Here is a 22,801-nt window from a genome sequence, read left to right on the forward strand (position 1 = left end):
CTTACACCTACTTTTAATCTCTAGTGGATCCCTAAAGAAAGGTATACATATTTATAGTTATATTTATATCAATGTTTATGGATATTCAACACTTAAAATGTAGCTAAACATATTTCATTTCAATTCTCAATCGCCCAAGGGGATTCAATTTATTCCATTGTACGTAAAAATAAAATCATATCAAATGACTGGCTTGGTTTTACTATTTACAACTGAGTTTTTAAATATTTCCAGACACTAAAGTTCATCGGGCACCTCTGCATTTTTAGGTCTAGTTCCTTAGATGTATGTGTGTCTCACGATTGTGGGGGCAAGCCTACGGATCGATTTGTCATTGAAAACAACGAACTATACGTTAGCGGAGTAAGGAAATGTGCATCTACAGCCCAAAGGCTGCGGCGTACGCGTGCAATAACTGAAGAACATAATCGGCGCTCTCTTGGATTACACTACTGCCCAGGCTGTGCGGCCGCTGTGGCATCTCCAGGTCTATCTCCTCTAGGAACGCGGGCAGTTGCTGCTGCTCTTCCTGGCGACGTTCTTGTCCCGTCTCCGCCGGCTGCTCCCCGTCTGTGCCCTTCCCGCCGGGCATTAGCTCGTTCTATTCGTGCGCCGAGCGTCTCGCCCTCTTGGCCGGCAAGCAGGCACCATCGCTGTCACCCAATGATGCCGAGCCGCAGCTCTTCCGTCCGTTCTCGATGGGCGACGGCGAACCAGTTGCATTCAAACCTAATAGCGCCGGCGAGTTTGAGGTATTTCGCTTACCCTGTGGCTTGGTGCCCTCAAATTGCGGCAACCACTTTGCCAGCTGCTCCTCGAAGAAGTTTTCCAAGTACTTGGCATTGGAGTAAGTTTTCGTGTCCTCCTAGTCAAAAATTAGCGCATAAGTAGAGAAGGCAAATCAGATTGTATTAATATTGATCTCACCTGGTAAAAGAGGTATGTGTTGGAGAATATTAAACGCACGTCGGACACAAAGCCTGCAATGTCCTTGTAGTGATTCGGACTGGATGGATCCAGGCGGGTGCGAATAACATCTAGTGACATGGGACTGTAATGGACAATTAAATATTATAATATATAATACCAAATAATTTGGTGTCAAATAAACTCTTAATCAATAGATACAATCTAAATCATGTAAAGAATTGTCGCTATAATTTACCTGGAAACAATCTCGTAGTAGGATGTATTGGCTGGCGACTCCGGCTCCCGGAAGTTGAGACTCTGCTCGTACTGGCAGTACAACTCTAGGCAGATGCGCTGCAGGATGCGGAGCTCGAGGGCGCTTAGCTCGCCGGAGGAGCTCTTTTCACTTCCCTCCGTCTTGGTCAGCTCCTTGATGTTGACGCACAGCAGGCACTGCCAGCTCTCGCTCTCGTCCGGTAGCGAGCTGATCGCGGGGATGTGACAGTTCTGGTGGAAAACCTTCGGACACTTGTCGCAGCACATCAGCTCGCCTCCATCCAGACAGACGGCGCACCAGTCCTCGTTGGGATCATCTTTTTGTTCGTTTTTATTATTAACTGATATGATTAGTTTTTGGTTCGCATTCATGGTTCGGGTGTGTGTTCATGTGGGTGTGTCGTGTATGCATTGTTGTTGTTGATTAATACGAGTTGGTTTGAGTGTGTTGGAGTGTTGGTTTGGAATTGATTCAATTGTTAGTAATTTATTCGTGTCGTTCGTTTATGGCGCGCGTTTGGATTTTATTTGGAAATCGAGTTTATTTTGAAAATAGAAATAAAGAGAGCAAAGTTATGAGAATTTTAGAATTTTATTTGGTAAGCCAGCAAGCAAAACTAATGGTAATGATGCACCGCAGCGTTCCCAACCACAAACAAGACTCCACACAAATCAGTATTCAACCTTCACCAAAAACATCTAAAACTAAAGCGGAATAAGGGCTGATGGTTGGAACACAAGTATGTAACAAGCACTCAAGGACTTAAACAAATTGATTTCCTCCACCGTTTGGATAAGACTCGAAAATGAGATTTGGCAACTACAACGCCACACGCACATGAAGCATTTGCAGGCGGACCACGGTGAGTGAACTTACCTTCCTGTGTGTTGGACAGATCCGTCGAGCTGTGCACCTGCGGCGAGGTGGTCTTTGTCCGACCCTCCGGCAATACCTGCACTCCATTCGAGTCGAGCTTGGCTATGGTTGCAATCAGATCGTTGATCGAGTCATCTCGCACCTTATCAATGGGTTCGGTGAAGTCCTTAGTGTTCTGTTGATAAGAAAGAGATTAGCGAATGGTATTCAAAACAACAATATATATAGACCCACCTCATGGGTGCTGGGACTGGGCGTCTTTGGATTCGTCGAGGTGACGTTTGAGAGTATCGAAACGGCTGGCCCCAATCCCAGAGCAGCTGCGTTCAGTTGGGCGCTGGAGGAGCCGTTTCCGTGGCCCTGGTGACCCGCACCACCGCCCCCCAGGCTGGGCGGGGTGCTATTTTTGAGCGTGTTTGGAGATTTGAGTGAGATTTTAAAATTTTCCGATGTCTGGCGGCCATTCGCAAAAGGCAAAAGGGGACCTTGTTGCGAACACACTAAAATTAAACGCAAAATTATTGATGAGAAATGAGAAAATCTTGACGAAAGCATTTGTAAATTGTAGCAAATTTGAATTTACATAAATACAGTAAATCAATTGGGTTAGAGGAGTTTAATTCAATTACTCACTGTTCGACTGTTGCGCGGATTGCGGGATGTGCCACTTGGCCAGGCTGTGCATGCCGCCGCCGCCTAACTGCGGGGAGGTCTGCGGTGGGCCGGTATTAAAGCCAGCCTGGCTCCCATGAAACCCCAACGACTGTGGACCAAAAAAAAAAAAGAAAATAAAAGTGAAAGATTAGTTATCCGCTCCAACTATTACGAAAGTTCTACATTAAAGACTTACATTCTGCATGGCACTCACATTCTGCATGGGATTGGACATCATCGGGGGTCGCTGCAGTGCACCCGGCGAAGGGATTTGGCCGCCTCCGCCCCCCGCCGCTCCGGCCATGGCCGCCGCAGCCGCTGCCTGCTGAGCGTGGTTGGCCATACGCTGATACTGCGACTGGAAGCGCGCGTTGTTGTTCATAAAGTTGGCGTCCCGCGGACCGCCTCCTGGTCCACCGCCCTGCGAGAAACCCTGCTGGCCGGGCATGAAATGCGGACGCATCTGCGGGCCCATCGCTTGGTGGGCCGGAGCCGGTGCTCCTTGCGGCCCACCCGGATAGCTGGGCGGTCCATTAAATGCCATGTGGGCATTCGGGCTCTGCGCCGCCTGGTTGTTCAGTAGGCCCCGCAGGCTAATGTCTGAAATTGCGCGAACAGAAAATTAATTTTCCACCTAGCCTGGTACCTCAGAGTCCTCCTTTGGCACTTACCCATATTCTGCGGATGTGTGGAGGAGCTCACGTGCGGTTGTCCGTGTCGCTGCATGCCCACTGGCGGCATTCCCCCGAAGCGAACTGCAACACAGACAAAATTCCATTACAAAGCTGTCCATTACACACTGTCTGGAAGGAGGTAGCGTCTTTTTGGGAAAGCAGGCTAGCTCCTTCGTGCAGTTGGTATATTACTAAATTATTGAAATAACGAGAAACTTCGTCGAAAGTTAAAACTCCCTAGAGATCTTTTTTTTGTTATTATAAAAACCAATCACATCTGTCATGTCTTAATGGCCATTAAATTATTTACATTAATATTTAAAGAACAAAAGTTGTATACCCTAGTTAGCTTTGTATTAATAAATAAATAAAAATGAAAATCATTCATACCCTTACCTGACCCGTCACCCGGAAAGGAGCGACTCATGGACAGATTGTTGAACTGCTGCTGGGCAGCATTGCTGTAGAGCGGCGGTCCGTTCTGCGGTCCGAAGTTGACGGGCGGTCCGTTCGGCGAGAGGCCAGCGGGCATTCCGGGTGGAAGACCAGGGCGCAGGGGTGGGGCCATGTTCGGGCTGGGAGGCTGGCGCGGTGGGTGCTGTGGCTGAGGGGTTCCGTTGGGCGAGGCCGTGGGCGGATACGGTTTGCCATCGACGATGATGATGCCCAGCTGCGAGATTACCTTCTGCAGATCGGAAACCTGGTTAAGCTGCACCTGAATGCGCACTGGGATTTCCGGATTTGGGATATCCGCCCGTTGGCACTTGAGCTTCTGCAGGTGACGCACCAGAGACTTTTTGCTCGAGAGGATGGCGAAATCACTGCCCTTCTCCAACGCGTTTTGCATGAAATCGATGCAGTGGTCCGTGTTGTCGGACAGCAACTGCAGCGTCTCCTTCTTTTCCACCAGCACCTTGAGTTTACTGTCGCACACCTCGTTCAATCTCATGATTAGCTGCTTGCCTCGGGTATTGACCGTATTTGTGATCTTTACCGCCATGGCTGTGATCTCCTTGATGAGGTCTTTCTTCTTGTCGTGGATCAGCTGTTGGCGGTCATCGATCACCTTGGTAGCCGAGGAGAGAAGGAAGCGTTTGTAGTTGATTTCGGAAACGAGTGTGGACAGCGCCTGTCGTGATTCCGTGGCAATCTCGTGCGCAAACTTATATTTGTGATCCCGATGGTCGCTCAACTGGCAATCCCGACAAGTGAGCTTATCGCAGGTCTCGCAAAACAGCGAAAGTTTCTCCTGCGGATGCAACTGGCACATGTGCAGCTTGTCCACCCCGGCAGCTCCGGCCAGCTGCTCGTTGTTGGCCTCGTCTTTGGGCTTGATCGTGTGGTCCTTGGTGATCTTCAGGCGCTGGTGAGCCTGCACACAACTGTCGCAAATATACTCAGAGCAGTCAACGCACCACGACGTGGCCACCGCACCATCGGAGCAGCTGCTGCATTGGATGCTCGCCGCAGCGGAGCTCTTCTGACCCTCGCCAGTCAGACCCAGATGACCGACCCCATCGCCACTGTCTCCGGCGGTGCACTGCTCAATAAGGAACTGGTTGTCCACGATGAACTCCTGCTGCGACGCATTGTCGCATACCGGACAATGGATCAATGGTGGCAGGGAACGGTCCAGCTCTGAGAACTTGGTGCTCACGCACTGGGCACAGGCCACGTGAAGGCATTCTAGCAGCTTGGGTCGATCGTTGGATCCGAGGAGTTGAGCGCAGTAAACGCACTTGAAAAGGGTGAACTTGGCTGATGCCGAAGAATTTGACTCCGACTGCAATAGAAATAAGGAAAAGGCATTCATTACTAATCTGTTTTCATTCAAGTGAATTTAATTTAGTTTTTGTTTTATGATTCATTTTTACTAACTTTAATATACTACCTGTTTCTGCAACATATCATGAATACATGTTTAAAAACCTCTATTCAAAGTAGTCCTTCAATCGACAGTTAATTTTTAGATAAGCCTACCCCGGATAATTTATATTACAGTCTATTAAGCTATTAAAGAAGGCCATTGAAGGACAGTACTTTCACTGCGCTTAATATAGGGACCCTATCTTATCTTATCTTTCTCCACCAAGATAACGCTGACGAACTATTTATGAGCGTAATTCCCAAAATATAATCTTCTGACGTATGAGACGATTATTTAAATTTATTATTGTACGGTAAGTTAATATAGTTTTTGAGTGGAATTTCCAAACTTGGCAAAAACGTTCTACCTAGCAACTACCTTAAGCGTCTAAAGAAAGATTAATCAATTAGTTTTAATGAGTTATGTAAGCCATTCACCTTATCGGCTGAGAGGAGGCTTATCTGCACTCGAACTTTGAGACCGGAAATTACATTTACTCAACACAAGTGGCCAAGATCAACTCTCAACGTCGCAGCCTCGAAACTTCTTTACAATTAATAGCAACCACTTTTGAGAGGGGCTGAAAAATAAATTGTGCCCTATGCTGGAGCTGGAGCTGTAAACTGGGATTCCGAAGCGTAACCAACGTCTCCCCATGGCCTCCACTGCCGGGCGTCCCCCACTCTGTCTCCGAATGTCGCTGGGCGAAGATTGATTAGTTTTATCTTCAGTTGGAGCACATAAATCCAATTGATTGATTATGTTTGTGCTCGATAAAGATTGTTGCATTGGTGTGCGAGTGTTTTACATGCAGCCCCACAGTGTACAAAGTACAGTGAATACATATACCAACGGAAGCGCCACGGACATTGATGAATGCGCCACGACAGGCCGAAGGAGAACCGAAATCCGGACTCGACTCCGGACATTGCAACGCCGGCATAGATGGGGCGGGGGATGGTGAACGAAGGGGATTCTGGCTGGGTGTAAGTGCAGTGCACATTATTTTAGCACATGGATCCCAGTCGGGGATAGAGTCGATCCGGCGATCCATCTTCCGTCCGAAAGAAAGTTTCGCCTGCCTCAGTTTTCTCCAGAGCAAGCTCATTTCGCTACTTTCGAAACGACTCGGCGGGCGCTCATAAATCATACAAGAAACATCCATTTTGTGGCAAGCACAGTTGCGGTTAGCGTAATATGTTTAACCCAACTTGTAGAGTATACATATACACAACGCGAACTGAGTGTCTAGGAGGGAAACAGTCATTATACACTTTTTGAGCACATAAAAACCGGGGTTCAAAAGGTTAAAAGCACTGAGTAATATACAATTTAATTTCCTTTCTGTGTATACTGTACTTCGAATTAAGGAAAACACATAGCCAGGTTGGCCGAGCGGTCTAAGGCGCCAGATTTAAGCTCTGGTTCTCGTGAGAGAGCGTGGGTTCGAACCCCACACCTGGCAAAAAGTTTTTTTTACAGTGTCTTCAGGTGCGACTAAATAAGTAAGTCGCGTAGTTATGGAACTAAATCAATCTGTCCGATGACTAACTAGTTTTCGATCGCTTTCTTGATAATCCGCGCTTAACAATTTAAGGAGGTGTACATGTGTACAAAACAGTGAGCTTCGGAATATACAAGGTTGTCTAACGTTGAATCTATGAAACAAGTGAAATATGTGATACATTGAAACTCATACTTTTATTGCTTTTCGTACTCCCACAACTATAATTTTGGCGTACATAGTAAGTGGGCGGCTGGCCAGTGGAGCTGTGTGTGCAGGGCGTGTCGGCGTGGAGGCGTCTCGGTGCTCAGAAGGCTGCGTCCCACTTGAAAGCCATTCATCATGGGCCTGTCCCCATCCCCGCCAGCTTCTCGCCACGGTTCGGTCTGGCATCGGATGTGGATCGGCTATGTTCGGATAGTGTTCGGCGGTTCGGATCGGTGCCGCGCAACCCACTTAGAGTTGCCCAAGACCCGCGGCACTGGCCCAGAGAGCAGGCCATTATAAATGTGGCGAAAAACCAGCTGCTACCCCCATGTTTCCATCGCATCGCAATGACTTGACGCAACTGGAAGCGGGTAGCAAACTTGTTTTCTCGGTCCGAACCTACAAAGCGATGCATGTACATATATGTATGTATGTACATATATTTATATGCCATTAAAACATGTGTGTATATGTCTATGTCCGTAGCATCCCATCCGAATAAATGGCGGGCAACATGTGGCAAGAATTTAAAGAATCTGTTTCTGCAAGTAATGCGAATTAATAGATTTTTCAATCATGCAAGTCGCTCAAATGGAAAATGAAGCCGACTTGGGTTTGGGTTCTAATATCAACATCCTGTTAATCCAAATTTGTTTAGACCTTTAAAGATAGTTGATATACTTATAAAAGCCTAGCTCTTTATAGCTTAAGCGATTCCCTTGAAAATAAGAGGAAACGAAGTTTCATCTTAAACCCATTATATTTTGGCATTTTTCCTCCATTATACAAAAAGCCGCCAATCACGTAGACCATTAGTTTGCCACGCACATTGAAAAACAGCACGCTCGCACGATGCTAAACCCAAACAGAGGGAAAAAAGTCGAAGGCAAAAATAACTCTAAATCAATTTCAATTAGAAATTGTTGAAAGGATGGCCCAGCAAGAGCAACTACAACAGAAATGGCAACTAGACTGTGGCAACAACACACAAAAGCATCCGCACGAAGCTCTAGAAATGGGAATTGATGGAATGGCGACATGACAACGACTGAATGAGTGCATTTATGATTGATGTAATTTTGATGAAAGTAAATTGTGAAAAGTTTTCCCCGCTTTCCACAGCAAACTTCCACCCATCTCTCGATTGGCTTGGCAACGGGCTTTAAAAGGCTTTGGCCAAATTTAATTTCAAATATATTTTCGAAAAAGTTTCAGTCTCGTTAGTCACACAGAAAACTTTGTTGCTGAAATTAAATGAAAGAAGTTCCACAACTGCAGTTCGCCACCGTTCGCGCCACACGCCCTCTCACTCGCACACAATCCCCTTTCTCTTTTTTCCACAGGTTTCACGCTGTCACAAGACCAGCATCGGTTAAAAGTCCAAACTGACAACTTTTCGACACATTTCACATTCAAAATCCATTTTCTGAGACCGCCATAATTCCATTAAGTTCTTCACGGCCCTCCATCAGAAAGAATTCCCCTTCTGTGTCAAGGGCCGGAGATCTTTAGATATGGCGAAGGCACTCCCGAAGGAAAAACCCATTCCTAGCTCGAAATCAGATCCACTGAATCCTCTATAGTTGCACTCCACTATAGTCGGGTTAAAAAAAAACAACCGGTGATTAAAAAGCAGCAGGTGATTAAAAGTCTATCGGAAAACGTGATTGACACTTTAATAAATGACAGAATCGTTTTGTTTAGATGGAGATAAGCAGCACGGACAAAGCTTGTTAATTGGTAACTGAAAAGATTTAATTTAAAACCCTACTGATACAGTTGAAAACCAAAACGGATGGAACTATGGCAATTCAGTAATGCTTTTTGAACAGTAATTTCGTGGTAAAAGAGGTAATAAAAGAACTTTAAGATCTAAATATTTGAAAATAATCACGCAAATTGACACGCCCACCGTGACTTTCACCAAGTGCCAAAAATGGAGATTTTTAAATTGAAAATTTTTTTTCTTGCCAATGCCACACCCAGCGCACACAAACACCCATACCGCACGGATATCCATTGAAATTGCCGAAAAAATGTTTATAACATTTTGAAAACTGTGGGCGTGACAGCGTTTTTGCAGTTTGTAGGCGTGGCGAAAATGTTTTTGGCATATTGATAGAAATGGGCAAGACAAATGATAAAATGAAAAAATTCAAAACTTTTTTCAAAGTGTGGGCGTGACATCTTTGGGCGACTTGTGGGCGTCAGAGACATCGTGACTAACTCCTGAAACAAACAACTTGCGCTGCTTTCTTTCTAGCTAAATATTTAGCTAGCTATGTATCTAGGTACTACTATATCTAGCTGAATTTTTATTTTTCTATCTAGTTAGATATCTATCTGCGCTGCTTTGATTCTAGCTATCTGACTAGCTAACGATCTTTATATCTAGCTATATAACTAGCTATCTATCTAGCTAGCTATCTATCTACCTTTATAACTGACTTTTAAACTAAATAGCTAGCTATCTAGCTTTTATCGCTCTTACGGACGTTCATACGGACAAATGGACATTGACTTGACTAGTAAGTAGTAACCCCTATGTGTAAAAAAACACCGCAATTGGATTCCACCATATCCCCACCAGTTGGCATTCTGTGGTTCTGGCCTCATAAAAGGTATTCCTTGTCACTCAGAGTTCAGGTAGACTTAAAATTTAATTAAGCTTTATTTAAATGCAATTTGTGGACAGTTGAAAATATGCTGCCCGTCTCTTTGGAGCGCCTGTGGGTGGGTGTGTCGATGTCGTTCGACGTGCAGTTGCAGCGTTCGTGTTGCACTTTTGGGTGGTTGCCCACCCCCCACTGGCAACCAACTCATGCCACATACGCACCCCACCGCCCACTGACCGGACCATAAATCAGTGCAATATGAGACGTGCATCATGGGAGGTCTGTCGTCCTGCTGGTTAAATGGCGATTTCAGATAGAGATGAAGCCCAATGATGCTGGTCCTTTTGGAGTTTCTTCGGATTTCAGACGGCTGTATGCCGGTTGATGATGGCCGGCCATCACTTGTTTATTGTTGCTCCTGCGTCAATTTCGTTTATTTTGCAAATTTACAACACAAAACGGCAGGCATCAGATGGCACGGGCGTGTATGTGTGCGTACATGTACTTTGAACTCTCGGACAGCAGGGAAAATCCTTTGATACAACAAAAGCAGAAAATTAATTACGTTCTGGATTTCTGCTGGGCACACATTTTGGACAATGGCTAATCTCCAATGCATCATTCAGACTGCCCGTAATACGTGACTAAAAGTGGTAGAACAACAAGTACCTTTAAAGGAAATATGCCAACACCTAATTTAAATGTATAATTTACGCAAATGGAAAATAATTGCCTGTAGTTCGCTACGCTTTCCATTCAAGGTTCATTCGCCGCAGTTACTCGTTTTGGGCACGGCGTATCCATTCGATATGCTCCATCGATATGGTCGCCGGTTCATTAGGTCTGATCAAAGTAATCAAATTGGAAATGCCTCCCAGATATGTAGGTGCGGGTGCATAAATTCGAGATTCCAGATTCCTTGCGCTTGAACAATGCACTAGGGAATCCAAATATGATACCGATAATAATGGATCAGGGTCAACTTGTAATCGAATAAAATGAATCCGCCGTAATTTACTGGGTCTATAAATGCCACACCGCCAAGTCGGTGAACAATCGTGTTTATGGAACATACATAAAGCACTCAAAATAACTTTTTCACCGAGCAGTGGGACTCAGGTGACAGACTGGCACATCAAAGTCCATGAACCTCATGATACATTTCTCTTTCATCCCCTCATAAAATGCCCTGCTTCCTCGCAGACTAATATAAAATTGCAAGGTTTATATATCGAGCGGGAGCGATGAAGACGAAGAAACTTGCTCTTGAAATATTTATGAGACTTTGCAATAAACTAAAATTTCAAAGACACCACCTCTCCAAAATGGCCGCCATAAATTGGTAGAAAAGATGGAAAAGGGAGCAAAGAAGACGGCGGCAGATAGAGCCGTATAAAATATATTATACTCCCCATAATAAAAGCGAAAAACTTGATTGTACCTGGAACTTGTGAGCCAAGCGAGTTCAGAGAAAATCGGGGCGTACGAGGGGCGTGTCGGGCCAAAGTTGCTGCGATTTATGCGACGCCATCGAGGAAGGGAACCGAGCTGCAGAGCCGGGAAAGGTGCAGCAGCTGATAAATATTAATGGCGAGGCCACCGCCAGATGTCCATATAAACAAACCCAATCCGCGAGTTCAACATAAATAAATAAATAAAATTGTAAGTATTCAGACGCAGCGAGAAGAGTCGCATACACGCATTAAAAGCATTCCAATCCAAATACGAATTTCAAATCGTTAGGAGCACTTCAAATCCGATTCGTATCTCCTACCAATGGAAAAGGGCGGAGGAAGCGAGAGAAGCTTCGCCATTTTGGACCATTGGCCATTCGGTTTAATCGCGGGCATATCCGGCCAACGTCGCTGCAATTTCCGCACAGGAGTTGGAGGAACACGAACTGGGTGGTGAACCATCCGAAACCCACCTAATGGACAAACCCTAATGACCCGACATTACATTTCATAACGCAATTTAAGCCACCAAAAAAGTATGTGTACTGTACATAAATATAAATTTCTGCAGAAATGGTTTCATAAAAACCATGATTATACGCACATACACACACACATAATAATTTAGGAAAAGGCTGATGGCACTCGGGATTTCCTTTTATATACTTATATATACATTCACCATATATCCAAATTTTTCAAGTGAAATATTTCAAGTATTTCCAGAATATATATTTCGAATATATATATTTTTTGGAAAATTTGAAAAGCTATCTGTATTTTAAGGTCTTCCCATAAAAGGGGCTGTTTATGACGGAACTCATTAAATATTATACTTCTGTATCCTTCGGTTTGGTTTCTTTGCTCGAATGTCTCAAGCCACATCGCTTCAGTCGTAAAGATTTAATTGTATGGAAATCGTAAATGGCACGAACAGAAAAGTTTTGGTTTATTTTATGAGAAAATCGATGGAACCCATTAAAAGCTGTCGCAACTGGCGAACTACAGGTCCTAACCGAAGGAAGTTGACTGGGTTGACGTAAATAAAATTGCTATTTCACCGAACTGTCATCATCTGACAGACCCTTTCGTTGGGACTTAGGGTATTGGTAATGGCTTTGATAAGTGGAACTTCTAACCGAGAATGACACATCCAACGAGCAGTAATAAAGTGATTCATTGAGATTGTAATGGCAGCCAAGGGTCGTTTGTTAAATGGGTTGATCGATTAGATCCTTGGTGAAGATAGTTACCGAACCTCCCTGATCAAAGGAAACTTAATAGCGGAGCTGTTCAATGCTCTATAATACTAATTCAAGGCTATCAGTTAATCATAATCTGTTTAACATCTAATGAGCTGTATGGAAAATTGGCAATTTGTAGTATATTTACACAGCTGTTTGCTGAATGAAATGTTTACTTTAAAAGCAAGAAGCAGATTAAATATAAACAAAATTGAAGGACAGACGAGCTAAACGGGCGAAAGTCGGATGATAACATTATGAGTTGCTGTTTGGCTTCGACTACGGTTGGCATTGGCTAACCCAAACCACTATGATAGTCTTATCTTAATTAGTTTCGCCGTATTTCTTCTCAGAAAACACCATTTTCTTTTCTGGTCCCGAACGAAAACGAGTTTTGATATTCTCTGTGGCGAGTTTTACTATTTCGTGCTCAAACTCAATGTTTGGGTTGGGAAAACTTGACTAGTTGCAGAACGGAAGGTATAATAATTACTACTCCCAATCATGTTGCGAGCATAAATTCAGTATTGAAAATCTTTTACTGGGGGGGGGGACCAAGAGACCAAAAGACGTGGAGCCAACCGAAACGAAACCAGGAAACCGCAAACTAATGAACGGACTGAGCTGTCGGCTGGTCCCCGGATTTTGGACCCCAGCGATGCTGCTGCTGCTGCAGACGACGGTCGAGGGTTGCGTCGGGTTGCATTGGCGGTGGCCTGGGCAGGGCGTTGTGGTTACGTTGGTCCGACGAGCCGGTGGCCCTCGGTCTCTGGAGCTTACCAAAGCCGTCACAGCCGCTGTTTCTGCTGCTGCTGCTGATGCGGTTTGCGGTTCTTTTTGTGCCCGATGCAATTGTTCCTGCTCCCGGAGGGCATGGCATCAGCAGACACGTATACACCATAATATGTACATATATATGGATTGGATGGAGTGTGCACGAACTACGAGAGTACGAGTGTTTTCCAAAATGGCGACTCCCCGCTGATGTAGATACACAAACCGGTAAGACTTCCCAGCCAGCAGGGGGCCCGAAAATCGTGACGCCAGTTGCAGGAATAGCAATATTATAACCGATATGGATGGTACCGGGACGTGGGCGTAGGCGTATCTGGGGGCGTGCCAAGGCGGCAGCTGAACAAGCTGACGCAGCTGAGAAATCTGCTTACATCTGCTGTCTGTTGCCGTAGGATGGTAGGAAATCAGACAGCCTCGCTTCTCAGGACTTATGCAGCTTATAAAACTTTGCCCTCTGCATTTCCCCTCCACTGACAGAAACGCTCTACTATTAAAGTGGCGTCAGTTCGGTTTCCCTTTGCCACGGCCGCCCGACTGCACCATTTTTGTTGCTGTGCGTTATAATCCGCTTTTTGTGATCGGATTATGTCCTGTGTAGCACCTAATCCCCGCACAGGAGTGCGACCAGCGTACACATGTTGCCAACGAGCACCACCTCCACATCTACACCTACAACTACACCACTCCCATTCCCTTTTTCAGTTCCAATCCGATTCCATCCATCCGCACTGATCCCGCAGTCGCAGTCAACTTTAATTACGCACTGGACGTCGATGGATGGATTAGGGCGGCCTTACGCCCACCGACTGCCCGGAAAAGCAATTAAAATGTGTATATCTTGGATAAACAGGAGGACGTCCCTAAATGGAACCACCTTTCAAGTTATACAGCTGTTAACATTTAAGAAAAAACATGTTTTCATGGTTGGTTCCAATTAGGCGTTTCTTAACAATGAGTTATAAACTTCTTCTTCTAAATATAACTAAAAAGCCATTAATATTAGATTATAAGTATATAACAGGTACAAAGAACAGAAGACAGTAAAACATATAATCCTTTTCAATATCTTTATATGCAGAGATCTCGGGATAGTGATACATTTCCCAAACTCGAAAACCAAACACTAGTATCGAGAACAGACTAAAGCGACCTATCTTGTTCTAAAATATGTTGAATATCTATTTTCACATTGAGCGTACTAAATGAGAAAATATGTAATGCACACATTGGCTTTGACACAATTACCTTGTTCTTGACACGCACCTATAGAGTATTATTTCTAATCCTAAATGCCTTCAATAGAATCAAGGGGATGGTTGACTATACGTGCCATAAAATCCCAGCATTACAAAATCCCTATGGCTGCATTAGTGCCAGGTAGTTCGGGAAAAGTGAAAAGAGAGTCATTTTCCAAGATCTACCCGCCCTTATTGCAGGGTAATCAAGTTAATTAGAAACTTTACTTTTTCGTGCATTTAACGACTTTTATTTTGGGGGCTGGGGTTTCCTAGCACCGGCGTCTGGCCATCGGCACTTTGCCTTCTCCTCGTTTTGCTTTGCTTGCATATTCTCATCAAATTAAAGTTAATTGTACATCATTAAAGGCGGATTCTAAGAATTCGTTTCGGGTCTCGTCGGTATCTAACACAAAATGGCGTCGTACGATTTTGGGTTTTCATTTATTCCGATGTCAAGCAATTTAATTACAACCTGTCGCATGCATGGGGTAACACACAAAGACATGACTTCATGCATATGTATGTACAACAAGCGTACGTACATACGTATTTATGGGAGTATTAAATATGGCCTCATGGAGGGTAGGAAAATGCATTTAGGTGCAGTGTTTTGGAGATGACATATGGATGCCCGGCAGCGGCAACTTCTCCATCAGCTGTCACTTTTAATGCCGCCATTTTGACAGGAGCAAATGAATAGGTTTCTCTTTTCAGTTAAGCTTCAGTGATTTTGAGTGTTTTACCGAATCGGAAGTATAAAGGTAAAAAAGAAAGTCTCCACAAAAGCAGACCTTGTAGTTATGAATGAATAAAAGCTGCTTTTAATTAAAATCAAATAAATAATCATTTGACTTTAATATAACAAGAGGTATCTTTATGTAAATAGCTTGTTATAATACCTTTATTAATTACTAGTTCATTGTTTACTATATATAGAAAAATAATTAGACGTGAATTTTAAGTCTTCTCTCTTTATTGAGAAATTCGTATTCTGTTTTTCGCCCATAAAAGTTACTTAACGACATCATGTATTCCATGTATTCATGAGTAGGTACAGTTAGTTTTGTAAAGTCATGCATAAATTAGAATAATTTACTCGGATGAAAAGGAAAAAATGCTGTTGAAAGAAGAATTAGCATTCAAATCTAAAGGAAATCTAAAGGATCGTATTATTCTTACTGGATCATAAATAATTCATTGACCTTCATATTAATTATTTAACCATTCCGTGCTTCACTGTTTCTTAAGTCAGCTTGTTTTGCATTTTTAAAGGTATCTTTAAAATATGTTTGAAAATCTGTAACAGAATTACGAATCTGAAATCTAAAACCTATTCCTTTGAAATCCCCATCATCATCCATTCTGAACTCCACACCTTGCCTTGGCGAAGTACTTTCCACTTGATAGTTTGCCCGCATCAGAAATGGGCATTAAGTGATCTGGAGGGGATTCAGGCGGGGGGCTAGGGACTGGGCCTGGAGTCTGGGGGTCTTGAGTGCCCCCAACGACCGCAGCAAACACAACCGTTTGCATGATTGAGGGACGGATTGAATGAGTGCATGTCATTCCCAATCCCTGGTTGGGTTCAGGAGAGAGTGGCCACTCGAAAAGGCCCACTCTAGCCGAACATTTATTTGCACGGCTGCAGGAGAAGTTTGGGTCTTCCATACAGTCAGACTTCCGTAACTAGAAGTATCACATGCATAGAAAGTTAGAGCTTGAATTTTTAATTACATACATGAAAACGTGTTTGTTTTATTTAGCACACATAATATAATATCGTGACCAATTAGTGTCATCTAGAGCGGTTATCATTTGGGAAAAACATTAATTTCGTTTTATTGTAATCACAAGCCGTTGATTTTAATTCATAATGTTAGTGTTAAATGTATATATTTAGATGTAGTTGTGATAAAATCTATAGAAACTTAAAATTGACCAATTTACGTTGAAATTAAGGTAGTCATATTGTGTATGTCCCAAAATTATATTTGAAGGTCAGATAGGGCAATTTATCTGGGTGTACAGTAAGTAAGTAATACAACGAAAATAAATAAAAAGGAGTTAAAGCAGTTCAAGAACTCTTTAGATTACAGTAATTAAAATATTATTAGTATTTTTTTATTTTTTAGGAAAATTATATCCGAGCTTTCCACTGGGAAGATCTACTTAGGTTCCACTGTAGCTTAAAGAGCAGCTCAAGCACGACGGAGAGCAAAAAAAACAGTAGAGACCACACACACAACCACACACACTCTCTTGCCGCTCATCTGGAGAGTGGCAGTTGCAAGTTGCAGCTGATCTGCAATTGCAAGAGAGGAGAGACCATCTTGACTTAGCTCTTCCACATAAGTGAAAGCGAGGTAGCGACAACCCAGAAGCAGCTTGCTCTGCTCGCACCCATAGGGGAATCGGGAACCATCGACACGAGACTCTAACTCACTACACAGTAAACAAAATTGCTCAATCAGTAAGCTAATAATTAATGTTTAATTTTTAACTTTTTTAAATTAAATTCTTGCATTAAGTTGGTATATTATTTTCAATTTCTTTATATAACAACTTAAATCTTTTTCATAAAGCACTAATTTTAAAGTTTATTCAACATTCGATAACATCGCATTTCTTACTCACATCTTAATTGATATCTCCTAGATTAAAACTGTATAATTTTAACTCATTAATTTTAAATTAATAGAAAACTATGTATACATTTATACTGTAAAATAAAGCAAATTGCACGCCGATTTTCTCACTGTAAGATCTCGGACTGGGCCGTGAAAGTGAAACACAACAACACTTGCATTGCCCGCTGTTTGTTTGGTTGTGTGAATACGCTGGCGTTTGTTTGCCTTGGCCTGGGAAAAAGATAACAAACGCTTTTTGCACGAGACTCGATTCGAAACGCTTGATAAGGAGAACGCAGCACGAGCGCATCAAAATCCAACCAAAACAAAAGTTTACACTGAGCACACAAAGGGGATTATGTGTATTGAGTCGACTGTTTGTTATCAGCCGCAAGAGCACGTGTGATTGGGCGGCTTTTGCTAACCTCAACTTGGCGGTAGTTCATAGGTAACGAACGCGTGATACGGACTAGCAACATACCCTTTTCTCGGCACTATCGCAGGGGTTGCTCAGACTCAGCGAAGAGGAGCTCAATGACGAGGTGGTTGGCGCACCGCTGGCCGTGTTGGGCGTGCTCATCTGAGGCAGGGCATCCGTGGGCACGGCGTCCAGCTGCTCCTGCTTGATCCCGGCGATAAGCGGCAGGAAGTCGTTTTTTAGCTGCTCCAAATCCATATCCATGTTGGCGAAGTCCTGCGATTTAACCGCGTAGGCGGTTGCTGGCGATCGTTGAAATTAAAACGTGGGCGTGCTAATTATAGCAACTGATTTTTGGTTGACTGACCGACCGACCGACCGAATGTTTCCCTAAAAGCTGTCGCCTTGGAACGGCATGACTATTGCGATTATGTTGCGGTATTATTGTTTTGGAATTAGTTGGGTTGTTAATCCATTCCAATGCTTACACGCACGCACACACAAACACACACAGAGCGCGCGCACCAATACACGCGAACTTCAGGAGAGCAGGCAAAAACAACGATATTTGGTTGTATGGATGTTCACAAACGGTTTTTCGCTGATTCTTTAATTAAAGATCCGTGTTTTGTTCGTAGTTGACTTCTCCTGAATTGGGTGGCTAATGCATTTTAATTTCACCTTCGACTTCTGGCTTGCAAAAATATTGGGTTCTCCCTCTCTCTTTCGCACAGAGCGACACAACTTTCGTTTTACTTATACACGACGTTCGCTCGAATTTCGCTGCTATTTTTCCGTCTGGCCGTCGATTTTTCCAGCGATTCGTGCCGCATTTCGTCCGTACGATGCTGCTATTCTTTATTCGCGTTGCGAGCGCGCTTTTAGTGCGGTTTTATTGGCGTAAGTCGCTGCAAAAACACACGGTCTCACGGCGTTTGCTCTCGTTGGACGCTTCTTCTGTACAAAAAATGTTCAGCCATTTTGGATTCAATTAATTCATGTCGGCGTTGCCAGTGCGACGGCATTTCGAGGGCTGTTACACACGGCCGTGGAAACGCAAGCAGCTGAGGTCACACTAAACACGCGATCTGGCAATACCATAATTGAATTCGCGGTTCGTTTCGTTAAAAATCATATAAATGTTGTTATACATGGTCAGGATGTCATTTATTTACAATTTAAAACCAATAAACTATTATAATTAAAACTTAGCCTGGTATTAAAAGGTTATAGTAAAATATAACATAATTTTTAAACAAAATTTGTTACGTCTTCATTTGGTTAAGTCATTACGTTACGTAAAGATGTGAACATTTTTCACCACAAAGCTAAATTAAAGCTTGAGTAAATCAAAATGAGCAATTCGGAAACTAATCTTAATTATCGAGCTAATTCAAAGAACGCGATTATCGAAAGAAAATATTTTTAAGAGCCAAACAGAGCTGTTAAATGAAACAGCTGATCCGTAACAGAGCAAGAAGAAGAAGCACAACCACACGTGTGTAAATTCCTCCGCTTTAAATACAGAATTGTTTACTTAATGTTTTTAAGAAGACTTTTAAACGACACCAAGGCAGGTTAATTATTAGTGATTACACCTCCAATTTGAGAACTTATAATAATTAATTCTCTTACAATAGTTCGCCTGAAAACCCTTTGCACTCCCTGGAATCGCCAAAAATCCTTCGCCGCAGCGATGTCAGAGGCTCTAGATAAACTGGAGATGGAGAAGGAAGCCAGGAAAGAGGCCAAGGAACTGGAGGGTGAAGCCGTGAAGGACGCCAACCGCATCAAAAGAACACTTAAGCGCAAGAAATGGGTCGATTGGAAGGAGCAGGACGAGAAGGATGCCGCCAACGGGGTGAAGCGAGCGCCATTCGATCCCGCCGATCGGATCAAGCGCAAGAAGAGCGCCATCCTGCTTAGCTACTGCGGTGCGAACTACTATGGGATGCAGCGCAATCCCGGCATGCAGACCATCGAGGAGGAGCTCTTTAAAGCCATGCTAAAGCACAAGTGGATCACAGAGGACAGCTTTGAGCAGATTCAGATTTCCTGTTTCCAAAGGGCGGCCAGGACCGACAAGGGCGTCTCCGCCGCCCGCCAGGTGTGCTCCGTCAAGCTGCGTTAGTTTACTTATTCTATTTTACAAGACAATATTAAACATATTCCATTCTGCAGCTGAGGAACTGGACCTGGAGGCCTTCAATGCCGATCTGCCGCAACAGATCCGTCTGTTTGGCGTAGAACGCGTGACTAAGGGCTTCAATGCCAAGGACCAGTGCAATGCTCGGACCTACACCTACACACTGCCCACCGTGGCCTTTGCCTCGTTTGAGGAAAAGGTCGACGACGTGCACGACACTTTCCGGATTTCACCAGAGCTGCTGCAGAAAGTTAAAGAAACCCTAAAGCTCTACGAGGGCACGAAAAACTTCCACAACTTCACCAGCAAGAAGTAAATGAGTCAGGTTTATACTTCATTTGTGCTCCAACTAATATTTTGTTTACTACCCTTGTAGAAGCTTTCTGGATCCTTCGTCCAAGCGCTTCATCATGTCCTTTACGAGCAGCGAGCCATTCCGGAGTCCCCAGGACATAGAGTTTGTCACCCTTAAGGTTAAGGGTCAGAGCTTTATGCTGCACCAGATTCGCAAAATGGTCGGTCTAGCCATTGCCATTGTAAGGGGGAACACGACAGCGGCCACTTTAGAGCGGGCACTGACGGAGGAGCGCCTTGACCTGCCGATGGCCCCTGGACTGGGCCTCGTGCTGGACACAGTGCACTACGAGCGCTACAACGATCGCTACGGCAAGGACGGCATCCACAATCCGCTGACGTGGCAGGCGCAGGAGGCGCAAGTCCAGGAGTTTATCGAGAGGGAGATCTTTAGCCAGATCTACAAGACGGAAGCCGAGCAGCGTAACATGCTCGACTGGATAGGAACACTGCATTATCACTCATACGATACACGGACGGAGGACGCGCCTCCACCACCTTCCTCCGAAGGCAAGAAGGTTAAAGGTGGTGATGACGACAATGATGAATAAGTTAGATATTTTTTATGAACATTAATAAAGAAAGTCCAATCAAATAACACTTGTACAATAAGGTAAAATGCAAAACCGGTTTTTATAATCAGTGTTCGAAAGTATAAAGGCATTGGATCTGTGTCAGTTTAGAAGCGGCCGCCCTTCTTCTTTTTGTGGCCACCTTTGCGGTGCTGCTGCCTTGGACCTGGAGCTGTTTCCTGGTAAACGGGTGTGGCGGGGGAGTTCTTGGTCAGATTCACGCGGCTGGACATGTCGCTGTAAAGAAACATTTTAATTAGAACAATTTTAACAATTTACTATCTAACGAGCTTACTATTGATCGGCTGCTCCTGAGGCCATGCCCTGGGAGCCCTTAATGACGTCTTTGCCGCGTGCGCCACCTCGCTTCTTTCGGAAGCCTGTGCGCTCGTACTTGGGCAGCCAGCGCTCTGGATCAGGAGCCACTTCGGCGTTGTAGTTCTTGGGGAGCTTGCCCTTCCGTTTCCGGTTCCTGTTCTTCTTTTTATCTAGCGGTGTGCTCGGCGAGGGTTCGGCCTTGGTATTGGCAGTCTTCTTGGCCGCCTTAGCTGACATCACCCAGTTGGCCGCCTCTAGGGCGTCGATTTCGGAAGCAGTGGTCAACGTTTCCAGTTTGGGCAGCTTTCTACTTAACTCAAGAGCCCTCTTGGGCTGAAACTGGGCGTAGGCAATGACCAACTGGGCCAAGACCTTGGTATCGTTGGGGTTCAGCTTAAGTAGTTCCTCCAGGGAGCTAGCGGCTGTCTCGGATGCGCCACCACGCAAATGAAACTCGGCTGCCTGGCGCCACATGTCCGACAGATCACCACTGCTCACCTTGTTCTTCTTGTACCAGTCGACGGCGGACTTCAGCAGCGCAGAGGCTGCTGTCTTGTTGTCCGTGCCCAGATAAAGGGAGACTAGAGCGGAGACAACGCCAGGCTTGTACTTGGCCTCGCCCAATGACAGCAGTGTTTCAATCGCATCCTTGCGGTTGCCCTAAAGCAAAGAAATACAAAGAATAAGATTCCATTTTCGACTTACGACTTATTGCAACATACCTGAAGCAGCTGAAGTTGTATGATGGCAAACTTGCTGACGAATTCGTGCGACTTGTGGGCTGCTGCGAACTTTTGTAGCTGATCGATGGCCTCCTTATGCTTGCGATCCTTGGCCAGCTGGGTGCAGCGAATGAGCAGCGCCTCGAATTCCACCTTTGGATAGGTCTGAGCCAGCTTTTGGCTAAGCTGTTGCACTTGGTCGCCGGCATTAGTGTAAAGTGCCAGCAGACAGTTGTTGAGGGCTATGACCTGCTTCTGGCGCGAGGTGAGCCTAGACTCACAGGCGTCGGAAAGGGCAGCGCGTATCTTCTTCTTGGAATCGAAGACGTTCTGGTCCTTATTGACCACCACCAAGTTGTTGCTTGCCACGGCCACCAGGGCTGCGTCCTTTGGCTTATGACGCAGGCAGTCCGCGTAGATGCTAGACGCCTCCTTGGTCTTTCCCTGCAGTTGAAGGACGTAGGCCAGTTGGACGCGAATGATATCTACCTCTTCAATGACCTCCCCCTCGGAGGCACACTCGTCCTCCAGGCAGAGCTTCTCGCTGGTGCGCAACTTGCGCTCGGCCTCGGCGTACTTTTGCCGATTAGCCTGGATGCACGCGCTGTTGAAGTACTGCTCGTAGGTGTCTTCCGGCACCTCGGGCACCTTCTTGGTCTGATCCACAGCCAAGTTAGCGGCCACGGCGCTGAGATTGGTCCGACGCTCTTCCTCGTACTCATCACTGGTGTTCTTAATGATGTCGCGGTAGGTGTCTAGGCACTCATCGTAGCGCTCCAAGCGGTATAGGACCTGGGTTCGGAGCTCCTTAAGGTTCGGAGGCAGGGGCTGCAGGCCCGCATCGTCTATGGTCTTAAGCGCTTGCTCCTGCTTGTTAAGTTGGTACTCGCAGTAGGCCTTCTCAAAGAAGAGCGAGGACAGACGATTTTTCTCGATGAACTTGTAGGCCTCCTCGAACTTCGAAAGCTGCACCAGGCAGACCACCTTGCAGTGCAGGGCGGTGGGATCGTCGGGGGCTACGCCTAGGACTACAAGAAATCATGGAGGAGTCATTTTTTGGATTATTACCTCGGTAATCTGAAAAACATACTGCGATTCACTGCCTTGACAGCCTTGTCAAACTCCTGGTTATTGCCGAACTTATTCACATCAGCGTATGCTGCCTTTATAAGCGCCTCCTTGGGATTAGCGTCCTTTGACATCCTGTTTGCTCAGCACGTTAGTGGGTGGTAAAATATATTTTATTCACTGACTTAAACTTTCGACTTTTCGTTTAACATGCAACTTTTGACAGCTGTAGACACATCAGCAATGCGGGGCTGCCAGATCG

The 22,801-nt window shown here is 44.9% G+C and overlaps 3 protein-coding genes and 1 non-coding gene across 11 annotated transcripts; 2 read left to right on the forward strand and 2 right to left on the reverse strand.

The window, feature by feature from the left end:
• Positions 1-50: 50 nt before the first annotated feature.
• Positions 51-18,339, reverse strand: LOC117142455 (transcription intermediary factor 1-alpha). 7 transcript variants are annotated; one of them, XM_033306434.1, is made up of 10 exons: positions 17,423-18,339; positions 3,781-5,173; positions 3,388-3,471; positions 2,931-3,316; positions 2,696-2,825; positions 2,297-2,562; positions 2,063-2,237; positions 1,166-1,526; positions 928-1,051; positions 51-865 (listed from the first exon to the last, which is right to left on the reverse strand). In XM_033306434.1, the coding sequence occupies exons 1-10, from the start codon at positions 17,621-17,623 to the stop codon at positions 602-604; spliced, it is 3,384 nt and encodes a 1,127-aa protein (XP_033162325.1). In that variant the 5' UTR covers positions 17,624-18,339; the 3' UTR covers positions 51-601. The 7 variants fall into 7 exon arrangements, with proteins under 7 accessions (XP_033162325.1, XP_033162327.1, XP_033162328.1 ...); XM_033306436.1 differs by having other exon boundaries at positions 3,787-5,173; positions 17,423-18,338; XM_033306437.1 differs by having other exon boundaries at positions 1,166-1,502; positions 2,913-3,316; positions 3,787-5,173; positions 17,423-18,338.
• Positions 6,639-6,722, forward strand: Trnal-uaa. The gene has a single exon. It is a non-coding gene; the product is annotated as a tRNA-Leu (tRNA).
• Positions 18,340-18,815: 476 nt separating the features above from the next.
• On the forward strand, positions 18,816-20,465 carry LOC117142636 (tRNA pseudouridine synthase A). Of its 2 annotated transcripts, none has more exons than XM_033306741.1 (4): positions 18,816-18,936; positions 19,000-19,485; positions 19,541-19,817; positions 19,882-20,465. In XM_033306741.1, exons 1-4 carry the CDS (start codon positions 18,900-18,902, stop codon positions 20,408-20,410), a joined length of 1,329 nt encoding a protein of 442 aa, XP_033162632.1. In that variant the 5' UTR covers positions 18,816-18,899; the 3' UTR covers positions 20,411-20,465. The 2 variants fall into 2 exon arrangements, with proteins under 2 accessions (XP_033162632.1, XP_033162633.1); XM_033306742.1 differs by having other exon boundaries at positions 18,832-18,932.
• An 8-nt stretch (positions 20,466-20,473) lies between these two features.
• Positions 20,474-22,790, reverse strand: LOC117142633 (signal recognition particle subunit SRP72). The gene is made up of 4 exons (XM_033306737.1): positions 22,562-22,790; positions 21,472-22,499; positions 20,727-21,409; positions 20,474-20,668 (listed from the first exon to the last, which is right to left on the reverse strand). Exons 1-4 carry the CDS (start codon positions 22,671-22,673, stop codon positions 20,539-20,541), a joined length of 1,953 nt encoding a protein of 650 aa, XP_033162628.1. The 5' UTR covers positions 22,674-22,790; the 3' UTR covers positions 20,474-20,538.
• Between the last annotated feature and the right edge of the window lie 11 nt (positions 22,791-22,801).

This window comes from Drosophila mauritiana, chromosome 3R (genome assembly GCF_004382145.1).
Source record: "Drosophila mauritiana strain mau12 chromosome 3R, ASM438214v1, whole genome shotgun sequence".
NCBI lineage: Eukaryota > Metazoa > Arthropoda > Insecta > Diptera > Drosophilidae > Drosophila > Drosophila mauritiana.

Excerpts from the sequence above, each read along its gene's own strand:
- LOC117142455 (XM_033306431.1), bottom strand. The coding sequence starts at position 17,623 with ATGGATATGGATTTGGAGCAGCTAAAAAACGACTTCCTGCCGCTTATC. Across the intron at positions 3,317-3,387 it reads CACACATCCGCAGAATATGG|ACATTAGCCTGCGGGGCCTA; the intron begins GTAAGTGCCAAA and ends GCGCAATTTCAG. Across the intron at positions 1,052-1,165 it reads TACTACGAGATTGTTTCCAG|TCCCATGTCACTAGATGTTA; the intron begins GTAAATTATAGC and ends TGTCCATTACAG.
- LOC117142636 (XM_033306741.1), top strand. The coding sequence starts at position 18,900 with ATGTTTTTAAGAAGACTTTTAAACGACACCAAGGCAG. Across the intron at positions 18,937-18,999 it reads TTTAAACGACACCAAGGCAG|TTCGCCTGAAAACCCTTTGC; the intron begins GTTAATTATTAG and ends CTCTTACAATAG. Across the intron at positions 19,818-19,881 it reads CACAACTTCACCAGCAAGAA|AAGCTTTCTGGATCCTTCGT; the intron begins GTAAATGAGTCA and ends CTACCCTTGTAG.
- LOC117142633 (XM_033306737.1), bottom strand. The coding sequence starts at position 22,673 with ATGTCAAAGGACGCTAATCCCAAGGAGGCGCTTATAAAGGCAGCATAC. Across the intron at positions 22,500-22,561 it reads TGTCAAGGCAGTGAATCGCA|TCCTAGGCGTAGCCCCCGAC; the intron begins GTATGTTTTTCA and ends GATTTCTTGTAG. Across the intron at positions 21,410-21,471 it reads TACAACTTCAGCTGCTTCAG|GGCAACCGCAAGGATGCGAT; the intron begins GTATGTTGCAAT and ends TCTTTGCTTTAG.